We start from the raw sequence: 14386 nt of genomic DNA, 5'->3' as shown, positions 1-14386 counted from the left end.
TGATTACTTCAGGCTGCAATCCAGTTTATTTTTTTGCCTCAACCATAGCATTGTACCCCAAACCAGTCACTTGCCAATCAGTCTTGATCCTCTACCAATAGGAAGAGTCCAGTCCAAATTACCAGTACAGGTCATATCCAGACAGGAACACAAGAATCTAGGCTTCATCAATAAGATTTTGCTTAAGTCCTGTGGAACAGTAAGCATGGGAACCACATCTTAGCATACCTTTCACTTTTAGAGCCGCAGCTGCTACATCCTGTAATGGAAGGATTGCTTACATAAATTCCAGCCACTCATGATCCCTCATTCTAATCTCTTATTTTTCATCCACTTTGCCAATCTTAAACAGAGACCAGCAATATGACATCGGTCTTGGTCGTGTGATAGGAACAATACAGCTTCAACTGCAAGGCCAGGTCCCCAGCAGAAGAGAACACAAGAAACCGCAGACTAGCTTACGTAGGCTTTATCATTGAGGTGTAGTTTGACCCCGTGGCATAGAGAATGCATACTAGTCATAGTTAGGGCATCATGTATGTAAAATGTAGCTATCAGTGATGCAAAGATTATTCAAGAACTAATACTCATTTAAACTGAATCCAGAACTTGGGAATATCTTTTTCGGATAAAAACCACCCATTCATGGATTGATAAAGCACCACCTTGCCAATCGCCCTATTGATTTCAATACCCCCTGGGGGACTTGCAGATTCAGGAATTGGTAGATGCTGAACACATATTGTTGCCAATATAAGAAATTTCATAAATCAACAAACTACTGATATAAACATAGTATGGAAATCCTGAAAATATGCCAGTGACTAGAAAGGAGGTAAATGTGAATGTAGGGCATTGTAACCACATTGGATAAATTTTTATCACGGGCAGCAATTGTACTGTCTCATGAGATCGAGTTGACTGAGCGCCATCTTTCTTTGGAAGACGGGAGAAATAATGCATCTAAAACTTTAGCCCCCCCTGACTCTAGTAGGGTATCACCCCAGAGTCTTGAACAAGGAGAGGCCCCCATTTCTTCCTTGGGCAGCCCCTCCAAGACCATATTAAACCTAGTACCATCTACCCCTATTTTAGGTAACCAACAGGTAATTTCTAACTGGGGGAAATGAGAAAGCGGAAGCTGTTCAAAAACAATCTCAAGTTCACTTAACAGTTTCCAAAGCTCAGTGCACATCTAATTTGAACATATTGAATAAGGAGGGTCAAATACCTGGCACTTGTCTGAGTACAAGGGTGCTCGCTGTTTCTGTGTCTGAAGTGGGATCAGCACAATGTGTGGAGGGACTTGGTGGGGGCCTAGGGTTGAGAGTTGTCCGACAGTAGATCTAAATATCCTCATGTCTTCTGAAATAGGCCGAACCCCTCAAATTGATCAGCCCTTACATACAGTCTTAGATCTCCCTCCAGCTTCCGCACCCCTTGTGCTTGTTCTGGTAAATGTTCCTAGATTACGAGAAGGTCAAAAAGAATCCATCCAACAACTTATGGATAAGTCGCTACATTGGTTAACTACCCATAGTGGTAGTCACGACAGAAGTTACACTATCATATCATCATGGCGAGGAGAGTGGGATGGGTTGGCCCCTCATTGAAAGCCCAATATGGCAACTCGGTAGTATTACATTTTAATGATGATGTAATACCCAGGTTGCTTTTGGCTAAACTCTGTGAACCTGGTGATCACAGGTCACAGATTTTTATTACATTACTGGAGTACTTCTATCGCCATCCTGCCCTTATTAAGCTACATTTTTGTCCCCAATAGTAGCATGTCACATAATCAGGTAACTAACTCTGCTAATAGGCTGAACTGAGAATTTATAGGCTTCGGTGTAGGAAATAGATATGCCACGCTTACATACCTGGCGGCGTGAGACGGACTATTTAGTGTAGATCCAAATCCAGAAACACAGGTGGTGGTGAACCCAGGGGACCCCATAGTTTCTAATCGACAATGTTCTATTAGATTAAAAACTAAATTAGGGGGGCCTGGCTTGCGTGTGAAGTTAGCCACCTGGAATTTAGCGGGCATAGCTACTAAACTGGAAACCCCTTATGGTTGGCACTGTGGCAGCATCAGGGTTTTTTATGTTTCTAGGAGACGTGGTCTAGGGAAGACATTTACATGAAAGGATACTGTTAGTACCAGACTAATGCCATACCATCTGCAGCAGGAAGACCAAAGGAGGTCTCCTAACCTTAATGTCTGTAATACATTATCAATTATGGTAACAAAATTAATTTGTACCCCCTAGCCCACAGTTCCATTTTTTATTGATTGAGGACGATATATACCAGGACTGGCTCTTAATACCTTTTTCTAATAATAATTTTCCTGACCCCCCCAATCAGTGATAGGTGCCATAAAATCTGAACTGAACAACCTCATGCAAACCCAGATGAAGAAAGTGGCTAATCTAGTATGTGTAGGAGAGTTTAACATGCAGCCATGTAAACATATGCTAAACAAAACATGTTTCCTTGTTGATAATCAGGGTGAGCCAATTTACCACTTTGAACATCATGACTATGGGAATAGTCTAAATTAGAATATCTGTGTGAGGGATCTGTAAATTTGTAATCAGACAGACCCAGATACAGGGGATTACAATAAGACCTTTATTCGTAGCAACTATGTGTCGACTATTGATTTTGTAATAACATCATCCTCTATTAAGGAAATAATTGATCACATTGATACTAAATTCCCCCCATATAGTGATCATGTCAATATTTTCGTTACAATGATACTTGGAGTTCCCAAAAAAAACATACTGTTATAAATGGAGAAACCGATATTTGGAGGAAAAAAATGGCTTCCAATTAAAAAGTGCCAGAGTAAATAAGACAAAGTACTTTCGCAAATTGTGACAGAGAACTTGGGATTGGTTCTTAAATATCTGGATATAGATGATAATTATGAATTCACTGCTACTCATTTTACGAATCTCTTAGAGAAGATTAAAATGGCCTTAACTCGGTCTAATTTATGAGCTAACCAAGCCTCAAAGCATTGGTTTGATCAAGCATGCTCCTAAGCATCTAAAAATCTACATATAGCACTTACAACTCTAGGGAAAGAGACCGGATTAAGTTACTCCAGAAGACATACTTAGTGTCTAGGGAAGCAAGAGAACAGGCATTAAGAGAAGAAGCTTGGGAGAGTCTGGAAGAGGCAGCAACTTTAAATAACAGCAAAGATTTCTAGGGGACGATTAATGCACCCTTCTGTAAAAATAATACTGATCCATCCCTAAACTCACATGTTAACAAAGAAACATACGTAGCTCACTTCAAACAGATTTTTGCTACCTGCAATACATCTTCCTCTGTCTGCGGGCCTATTGACTCACTGCAGCCAGATCAACTGATATTCTCAGTTGAGGAAACAAAACTGGCCCTGAGTAAGTGTACTACGGATAAAGTACCAGGCCCAGATGGAGTGCCCATTGATTTTCTTTTTGATTAACAAGATCTATGGGCCTCTATTCTGACAAACATCTATAATGTTATAGCAAAAACCACTCCACTAGATTCCTGGAAAACCAGTGTTATTGTTCCCATCCATAAAAAGAGCCTTAAGGATAACCCCCAGAATTATAGGCTGATTTAATTATTAGACACCCCGGCAAAACTCATGGAGCGTTTACTATTAAATAGGTTGGAAGAGTGGGCAGCCAAAAAGAATACTCTCATGCAAACACAGTATGGCTTTCAGTCCGGTCGAGGGCACCATAGACCAGTGCCTCAAACTATCATTAATTATTGGAAAATATACTAGATCAAAGTCCAGTCAAATTTGTATGATATTTATGGATTTAAGCCATGCATTTGATTGTGTCATTCATTCAAAGCTTCAGGAATTAATGGAGCTGTTAGGGGTGGACTGGACAAATATCTGCTTCATCCAATAAATGTACTCCCATGCCACTGTTCATGTTAGCTATGGAAAAGAGCGAGAGTTGACACGCCCATTAAAGATAGAAAGAGGAGTTAGGCAGAGATGTGTCCTTGCCCCTTTCTTATTTTCTGTATACACCAATGGCGTTGCAGCAGCACTTCTAGGAGTAACTCCAGACGTTCCTTAATTTGACCTCACTCCCATACCTATTTTGGCATACGCCGATGAGGCAGTTTTAATCGCAAGAACAGGGCTTGCCCTTCAACGGCTAATAACAGCCTATGTCGCATTCTTGCCTTCTCTAGGCTTGAAGCTAAACGAAGTCCTTGTTACAGGGACTCCATCCTTAAAAAGATCCCTGGATTTTACAACAGGCACATGGAAACTGGAGATTGTAGAATTGTTCCGATATTTAGGGGTTCATTTAGACAAAAAACAACCATGGATACCCATGGTGAATAAGAGAGCACTAGTAATAGAGTAGGGTATGGAAGCAATCCAAACCTTCGCAAAAAGATTACGGTCTAAACCATTATCGACAAAAAGGAAAATATACCAAGCGAAGATAGTAACAGCAGCAACTTACGGGGTAGGGGTATGGGGAATGGCTACGGCAACGCAACTCTAACCCTGGGAGAACAGATTTTATAAGAAGCTGTATGCCATCCCTATTTCATATTTAAGTTACAACTACCATCATGAATTAGGAATCCGGTACCTGAACGACAACATGTAGATCGCCCCGGTACGCCTGTGGCACTTGATCTGGGGCAGGGACACAGTGAACCTGACTCAAGTCATAATTAAAAATTGTATAATCCTAGACAATACTTGTAAAATTCCCTGGCTTTGGTATGTAAGATCATTACTGTTGACACAAGGATTAGAAAACAAATTGTTAACCTGAACTTGTGCACTACGATATAAAGGCAAATTTAAGGTCTCTACTCTTAGAAGAATTGATATATGAGCGCCAAAGTGTAAATTATTCTAAGGTCATGGTGATGTTGTATCATACCTCTCCTGGAATATCATCTGGGGGTTTGTCATATTTAGACCATATAAGAAACTCGCAGCACAGATACATCTTGCTTAGATTCCGGTTGAACCGAATCCCTCTCATGCTGGGTTTTCCTATGAAGAGATTTAGACATACTGATTTAGTACCCTGCCCCTGTGACTGTTGCTCAGAGCAGTCGGACCTTCATATACACTTTTTTGGCGGGTTTTATAAAAATTAACATACCAGATTTTTATGCCCAATTTTAAAGAAAATTACTTTTAACCAATGTCCCCCGACATTATACTTTTAAAAAAAACTCTTGTATCTATTTGCATGCTTTTCAGTAGCTACTTTTTTATTGGCATGCCTAAGGAGAACGAAAATTGTTTTGCATATGCCTTTTGAATATTTATGAATTGGCTACCTTGTTTCATTAATCCGATTGTAACACGGATATCTGTAATTAGTTTTTATGAAATTAACTTTCAGACTTAGTTGTCTTAGCGTTAAGAATTAAATTAGGAATTTTGTCCAAACTGATTTGATTATAAATGTTTTTATTGCTTTGTGCTTTTATGATCTGTATTTTTAAATGGATCGAATAAAGTTTCTTTGATTTAATATGATTTGGGTGCTTCAAGCTACGATCCACCTGAAATTGTCTGATGGACACGAGATGGGTACAGAATGTTATATAAATACCCATGTTGGTAAAGATTTATGAATTATAATATCAATTGATGGAAATAGGTCTTGCCTGGTGAATTATAGTTCTAGATGTGGGAACAGTGTGATTTAAGCCACTACAGTAAACACCCTTGGTCAACTGATGACATCCTAAATGCTGTGACTAGGTCCTTCAAGTAACATGGGACTATTATTAGAAGGATGAATCAGAGGTAACGGAGGAATTCTCCAGCCCTATGTGTAACACTGCAAGATATTTGAAAGCACCCACAAGACAGAAAAAGGAGGGAATGGGAAAATTTATGGTGGTCAGCAAAAAAAGCAGCTAGTTGGGTAGTTATAGTAAAGCCTATGTTTCCATAGAAAAAGCATTGTTTGTTTTCCTCATAACTTTGGTGCTGTTTGACGACTCTTCACAGAACTTTCCCAAAACCTTTCCTTCCACCTTTTCTCATTGAGGTTATGGAAGGCGCTGCAGTTCACACAATCTTCCTCAGCTATGTTAGAATTAAATCTGCTATTCCATTCAAAACATACTTCCAACAGCAGCAACAGTGCCTACCAGCTGATTCCCTAGTATTCCTATCTAGCTTCACTAGAGAGTTCTAATGAACAACCAGAGCACTACGTTTCCTTTTTATAACAAAAGAGTGGCACATCTGAGTGCCATCTTGATGGGATGGAAGCTGTAAAACAATGTATTTCCTACAAAGAAGAGTGCAGTAAAGGAACAATATGAGGGAGTTTTTTTGAGAATAGAAAATATGGTTAGTGCTCTAGAAAGCTAAAATGAGGACACCTTTTCTATAAGATTGCAATTCTCTTTCTTATCTAAGTTAGTAAAACAGTCTGATATGCAGAGAAACGTACTTAAACCTCCAGCAGTAGTCTGTTAGCTACCTCCATAGTAATCAAGTACAGTGTCACCAAGTTCTAATTAACAATAATTTTTACACAAGACAAAAGTGAGGCACTCTTGCATGCCATTTTACTGAAATAGGAGCTGTTGAAATTAAATCATTTCCTGAGAAGCTTCTGAAGCAAATGAGCCTAGTGATAATATTACAGGTATAGAATCAGTGGGTTAAAAATTTGAGGTATGGGTTTTTAGTTGAGGCGTATTGTATTTAAAAATGGTCTAAAAGTAGTTAATGAAAGAGATGTCTACATAAGTGCAGCATCTCCATTCCACATTAGTTTACCACTCTTACCCAATTTCTCAGTCACTTAACAGTATTAAGAACGTAATTTATGTTAAAAAAAACATGAACTCACTGAAAAACTACAACTGTTAAAAAGTTACATTATAGTTAGGTTTTAGAATGAGACCCAATTTAATGTTAAAAAAACAAATATGGTATGTTCAGACGTGAGTCCCTTGTGCTAGCCCGAAACCGGCCCCAGGATGCTTGTTTCTGATCCAGGGTGGACCTAGCTTGGAAGACCGGGCTGGACTGCGCCCATGAGAAACAGTGTCAAGACTGATTTGCATATGACTGGGTCTGAACTGGAGCAGTGAAGTCAGCTAAAGTCCACCCTCTCCTTATGTTTGCTTTGTTTACCCTAAGTTGGCACGGTTTGCCCAGGCATACCCTGTTAACTTAGGGCGAACAAAGCAAACAGAAGCGGATAATGGACAGAACACTGAAACTTTCAGACACTCACCCGCTGTCACAGATCAGGGTTGAATTCATCATTGTTCTTTAGCTCACTTCGCCACCCCAGTTCAGTAATTTATCTATTGCAACAAAAGCCTGCCTCAAAGTGCCCTTGACAGCAATGGCTGTGTGCTGCCAATGAAAACATCTATAAATGAATTATCAGATGAGAGGAATAAACTCCATTCCTGAACATAGACATTTGTTTGCCTCTCTTTCATCCAATTACAATCAATTCTACTTCGCAGTACCCTATTTTCTTTAGTTTTTTTGTCAATAATTTGCCATATCTTCCTTGTAGCTTTTGGTATCATTTGTGTTTTCAATGCCAATGTGACAGACATCTATTGGCAATAATAAAAAACTTTATCAAATTGATTACAGCTTGGTAAAGGCAGGTTGTTATTCATCACGTGTGTTTATGACAAATATGTGACTGGTCTTTATGTTGTTTAAATTGTCTAGAAAGTTCCCTACTTCGATATATGAGCAATGAGAAAATAGCACAAGAAGAGTATATGCTGCAAAGAAACAACAAGAAGGATACTGGGAAAAAATCGAAAAAGAAAGGGGACAAGAATAATAGTCCAAGTCATTATGTTTTAGTTCCTGCTTCACAAATGGATTCTTTGAGACAGGACGTGGCAAGCCCAACTGTTCCAGAAACCGCCTTATATCACGTGAGTGACAGAAGAAGCTAAACAAACCAGTAATGACAGTATTGATTTAAACTCTTCTGCAAATTAATTTAATATGGTCTAGTGATCTTAAAATTTGAAACAAACAGGTACATTGCATATAATAAATTGTTAAGCTTATTTTATAGACAGAAAGTTACTTGTAGCTTTTTTTTGAAAGGATGCAGATTTGAACCTCATTATCGTAGAATATGTGCATTGAAGTAACTAACTTTGGGTTTTACATGTTGACTGGAAAAGATATTTCTTATTTAAGCTTACAATTATGGACCCAAGTTGTAAAGGTTTTGGTCCACCAAAGTCCTTGGATTTAGGATCTGCGAAATGCTGGTTGCATAACGTCACCTGCAAATACACACATTTTGCTTCATGCTCCAATTTTCGCATCTTCAAATGGTGTTGCAGGGTTGGATGTCTGGATGGTCCTCTTGTTGTATTCTTATAAAAGTAGGTGAAGACCAACAAACATGTAACTCTGTGTGCCTTTAGCAACAATTGAAAGGTAGTTTCCTACCTCAACAATGCTCTCATTCCAACTACTCTAAAGTATAAGAATAGACTAATTTCAAGTGAAAAAATGGCAGTTGTAATGAATGCCAATGCAAATATGCTTTTGATTTCAGTATGCAGAACGTTCCATCCGGTGGAAATTCTGCATGTGGAAATATTTTCAGGTGATTGTGTCTATGAAGTTGGATCTTACTAAGCCTAAACTAGCTAAGGCATGCACTGTCCAAAAGTGAACCACGATTCAAAACTTCAAGTGTCTGAGATGCTACTAAAGAGTAGTAAAACCCTCACCCATAACATGTTACATGCTTCATCTTGGGATATTGTCTTTTTTTGTCTGAAACGTTTTATAAGGGGTCGGTTGTGGGACTAGTGTGTCCTTTGTAAATTCATGGATTTTTTATCCCAATACTTCTACTTATTGGTGATGTTCCTTCCTCACAATGATGTTGCTACCTACAAATGCACACCCTATCTCCACAGTTATATGGATGATCAAATCACACCTCCTAGTAACAATGACATGGGTTGTGATGTGTCAGGACATTCCCATGTCAAAAGAGGCAGAGAAGAAAAGTGGAAAGACAGAAATGGAGGTTCAGCCGATTCTAATAAACATATTGAGACTGACTTCTGTTCAATAAAACTAAGGCCCTAGAAGAGGTAAAAACTTGCGGGATTCAAAAACAACCAAAATGTCTAGCATAACACCATATGATGGGAATACTGTCAGATGTGGTCAAAGTTGTCAAAAACAGATTAGTCGGGCTGCTGCTTTAGAATGTATTTACATTTTCTGCTGCATGTTGTATATCCACCTGTCTTGTGAGTAGCCGTAATCTATGATGAAGGATAAAACATCCATATAACTTTTTGGAGCTCAGGCTCCATAAGTAGCATTTCTGCTTTTTGGGAAATACCCTAGTATGATGAAGCTCGTGGAGGTGACCCAGTTATTTTCTTTTTTAAACTAACTACCCTATTCTGCTGCAAACCCAACAACCTAAAAATAAATGAATTCAAATACATTTAGAAAACCTTTATTTACATTGCCAAATCAGTAATATAAACTTTTCTTAAAATATTACACCTAGCAAAAATAATAATAATAATAAAAGATATATGATATAGAACTGGACTAAAAATACATGTAAATGATCTAAAAACAATATTCTTCTTTCTGTATTCTGTCCCACAATTTTTTTTATATTTTTGACACAAGATTTGTGCTTCACAATATTTCTGAAACTATATTTTTGCAAACCGCCATACTATAGAGCTGGTCTTTCCACTGTGGAGTCCCCTCAAGATTAAATACTTACTCCAGGTATCAAAATATTTTTCATTACCTCCTAGCACAAAGTGTTTTTTTGCTGTGGTCTGTAGTGATATTTTCTGAAAGCTAAAATGCGTTGAATATGCTGTGTTGAATATGCACACCATTGTCAGTCAACTATATGTTTTGTGCTCTGCATGTTTTTATTGCTGGTGTTGACCAGTTTTGTGGAGAGTGATTACATCTCTACAACACTACAGCAGCTCATTGATTTGCTGTTTACCACATACCATGAAATGGAGAGCTTCTTTTTGCAGTGCACCCACCTGCCGTTCATGAGTACAGTTAAGTGTGTCCAAATGGCTTTGAAGCACATTCACGGAAATCAGGATTATCAGAGCATTTTAACTATTTTTTTTAATGCAAATGTTGAAATATAAAATTGCATTTGAAAAACTATGTGCTTAACGATCAAAACTTAATCCTGATTAAAGATGCCACTTATCTGAGTTTTGTACACTTATTTTAATTCTGTCATAATATAGATGGAGTGCTAGTCACTGGGCTCCACAATGTGCAGCAAAAAACAGGTTTACTAAAATATTATCATGCTATCTTTGTACTCTCCCAATTTAACCCCAGTATTTTGCATTGTTTAAATTTTGCCCCAAAAAGTTTGATGCTAATTGTAAATATAAGCACACTCCAGAAATTCACTGTGAGCGCCAAGGTCCATGTAAAGGGAGACATTAGTGAAGGTAAATCATTGAAAGCAATGCAACAGTGTTAGAAATGGGTTTTCTAGTTTGCACCTAAACCAGGCAGAATCTACCACTCTAGTCACGATAAGGGGATTACACGTCTAAAATAACCCCTGCTCACCCTTGGTAGCTTGGCACGAGCAGTTAGGCTTAGTGTGTAAAGCATTTGAACCTAACATCAGTAATACAGTGAAAACACTGCAAAATCACACAACACCAGTTTTAGAAAAATATACAATATTTATCAGTGTAAGACAAGAGCCAAAACTATACAAATCCAACTTACAGTGATCCAAATATCAATAAAACAAAAATAAACTTTATTTACAATTCCTTGAAGTCGATAGCTCTGTCCGGGACTATCATGGCGTTGTGAGCAAACAAATACAGTTCTGGCTGACTGCAACGTTGGGGGCCAGCTAATGTGTGAGGAGGCCCGTAAACGAGTACCTTTGGAGATGAAGGGTGGCGGACCCAGTAGCGGCTCCTGGAGGGAGTGCTGTGGTGTGGTGAGTTGGGGTGGGGGTAGTAAACTATGGCATACGACTGAACAGAGTTAAGTAACTAAATAAATAAATAAAACAAATTGCATTGCGCGCGCTGCATCGCCAGCTGCATTGCAGAGCACGCAATGTAATTAGTTTTATTTATGTAGTTCGTTACTTAACTCTGTTTGGCCATATGCCATAGTTTACTACGCCCCCACCCTGCCCCTCCCCTGCCCCTCCCCCACCCCACCACACCGCACCGCAACACTCCCTCCAGGAGCCACTACTGGTCGGACCTTGTGGTGAGCTAAGAGGAGCGGCGTTGGCAGGAGTCAGTGCAGGAGTCATAGGTCCCTTGAAATCACACGCATTGTAGTTCGAACTCCGTGAGTTTGAAGTCAGGATAACCAGTGTCTGCAGGCATTGGGGCTGCGGTGTGAAGCAGAGCACTGCGATGTGCGGTGCCCTCAGTTGCGGGTCCCGTGCTCACTACACCACTGGATTTAAGCTAGCCTGGCTGAAGAAGGGCGATGCCCTGAAACCGGTCCCAGGATGCTTGTTTCCGGTCCAGGGAGGACCTGGCTTGGCAGTTCGGGCTAGGCCGTTCCCACAAGGAACAGGGTCAAGACTGATTTGCATATGGTTGGGTCCAAACTGGGGTTGTGTGGTGAGCAAAAGAACGATGGATTAAACCCAGATCCTTGTGATTGGGGGTGAATGTTTGCATTGTCCAGCATTCCATCCATCAATTGGTGCTTTTGCATGGGGAGCGTGGCTAGCTGGCCATGATGGCGGTCGGCTGTTGTTAGAGCTTCGGGTCTACCTGGGGGATAGATCCGGTGTGGACGGAGCTGCGGGAGTTTTACCCGGTATAAAGAGGAAAACATACGCTGTTGAAGCACTGCGGCGCTACTGAGTCCAGTCTGAGAAGCTGGTGAGCCGGAATTATCGGTCGGCGAAGAGCGGATCTGTTGGGCTGCAAGTTCCTGTGACGCCGGGAGCTCGAGTAGGGGCGGCATCCACTGCGCCTGGAGCGAGATCCGCCGGAAGGGGTCGGAGACGGCTCCCGGAGCTGCTACTTATGGCGCCCTCCTTGACCGAGGAATCCCTGAGGCTGCATATTCTTAATGTGAGACCTCACCCGAGGTGAGGAACGAGGGCAACGGAGGTCGGGGACGGTGCGGTGAATCGATCGGCGCCACCCGGCCTTAAACCTGTGGAGCCCGACCTGTGTCGTTTTGATTCCCCCGAGGCGGTCGTGGGCCGCGACCCTGACATCGCAGGCGGCGAGATAGATACCCCAGGGGGAGAGCGCTGAGACTCCGGGGACAAACCTCCCCCCCTTCCCATTTAGCCTGAACTGCACTGGGGTAACATCGGCCTTTGATGGGGTACGGGGCTGGCTGCTCCGCCCAGAGAGTAATGGCAACGATTGCGACGATGGCGTCAGGACAGGCCAAGGGACGACGGACACTGCCTGAAATGGACTGTGAGCCACTGCGGTTGACCTGGTTCAGGGCATATACCTGCGGAATAGCAGGAGGGTGCTGATAGTACAAGCTGGGTGTACATGGTGGCAGTAATTACGACGCAGGATCGGGTGGTTTCAAAACTCGGCCATCGCTGATTTGTTCCCGGAGTATCACCTGCCGGCTCGTGATCGATCCTCAATGGGTGCGGCCTGGTGGAGGTCATTCTACTTTCTAGGGTCGCGACCTGACATAGCGGCCGGAGGGGCTTTGGGCTCAGTGACATTTACAGGGCGAGCATATCACCCCCGCCTGGCCCCCAAGCAACACATTGACCCTTCCACTCCGGGCAGCAAGACTGGGAGTGCCCTGGAGCGCTGACCGCCTAAAACGTACACGAGGAAGCACCCCCTATATCAGTGGGAGCGCCATGACACTACCACATACTGGAGAGAGGGCGGACCCACACAGAGGGCACCATGGTGCAGAAGGGCACGAAGGTTACAGAGGGGCATGGAGAGCCGGATGGGTCCCATCATGCGGTGGGGGCTGGAGATGGCGGAGCCCGGTCGGGAACCGCAGAGACTGCCCTGGTAGGAGTACAACAAGCGAACAAACTAGACCTCATCCTGAAAGAGATTAGAAAATCCAGATCAGCGGTGGAGCAGCAGTTGGGAGCTCTTACCACAAATTTTTCTCTCCTGAAGGCTGACCATGCTAAGCGGGCGTACAAGGTAAAAGATCAGGGAATCGCCGTTGCTGACCTTACGGTGGTGGATCATTCCACCTCCATCCAAGAACTACAGCAGCAGGTCACCTCTCTAATGGACCGTGTGGAGGACGCGGAAGAGCATAACCGCCGCAATAACATTCGAGTCATAGGTCTGCCAGAAAGATGTGAGGGGACACGTGCTGCAGACTTTATGGAAAAATGGTTCCGTGACCAGGTCACGACGGAGGGTCTGTCACCACACTTCTGCGTAGAACGTGCGCACAGGATTCCGACTGGTCAGCCCAGGCCGGGCCGCCCGCCCCGCCCTTTGATAGTTCGGATTCTAAACTAACGGGACAGGGATGTCCTCTTGCAGCGGGCCCGGGAGAAGTCCCTCATCCAATATGAGAACCAACGAGTGTCCCTGTACCCGGACTATACGAACATAGTGCGGAAACGGCGAGCATCATACCTGGAGGTGAAGAAAAAACTTCAGAAGGCTAAGCTGAAATACGCACTTCTTTTCCCTGCTCGCTTAAAGGTCATACACAGAAGAAAAACACATTTTTTCGAGAGCCCCTCAGACATCGAAGAATGGTTGGAGATGATGGGTATCGATGGAAGTCAAGATGGCACCCAAGAGACAACTGCTAGTGGCTCTAGAGGAGGACCGGACCGCGACGACAGAAGATCCCCAGAGATGGGGAAAAAGACGGGCCGGCAAGGCCCGTCGCAGGAGCAGCAGAAGAAGGACCATCTGGGGCTCTGGCAATGATTGGTACATTCCGAGAGGACACAGGGAAAATTGCAACAGACTCCGATGACAGTACACTGCATTCTGACTCGGAGCAGAGTGTGGTCCTGTTCCCCACGGTCAGTCCCTGAGCTGCGGATGAGCTGATGGACAACTGACTTGGTAGACGGTTCATCTTGGAATGGACCTATGCAGATGTTCCTCACCGTATCCTTTGTAATGTGCTGAATATTGGTGTTTCCTACCACATTGATATGCTTGCGGATGTATGTGGGGTTGGGGTATTGTTCCTCATTATTGCATGCTCATTTGGATCTCCCAGAGAACCTTTCTTCTCACGGGGTCTAGATGTAGCGGAGATTCTCCAGCTGTGCCGTGGCGGGGGAGGGAATGTCCACCCCTCCCGCAGCGACGACTTTAGTTAGTATTGATGAATATATCCTTGAGT

At 42.4% G+C, this 14386-nt stretch overlaps 1 protein-coding gene across 2 annotated transcripts in view; it reads left to right on the top strand.

Annotated features, from left to right (window-relative positions):
- CNKSR2 (connector enhancer of kinase suppressor of Ras 2) overlaps positions 1-14386 on the top strand; it is a 1535139-nt gene that overhangs the window by 977540 nt on the left and 543213 nt on the right. For both annotated transcript variants that reach the window (XM_078656116.1, XM_078656115.1), the window contains one exon: positions 7736-7950. In XM_078656116.1, coding sequence (XP_078512242.1) covers positions 7736-7950 — 215 coding nt within the window. The remainder of the gene's footprint in view (positions 1-7735; positions 7951-14386) is intronic.

Source organism: Lissotriton helveticus, chromosome 8 (genome assembly GCF_964261635.1).
Source record: "Lissotriton helveticus chromosome 8, aLisHel1.1, whole genome shotgun sequence".
Classification (NCBI taxonomy): Eukaryota; Metazoa; Chordata; class Amphibia; order Caudata; family Salamandridae; genus Lissotriton; species Lissotriton helveticus.
Note: the sequence above shows the minus strand (reverse complement) of the source record. Positions and strands in the feature narration are given on the sequence as shown.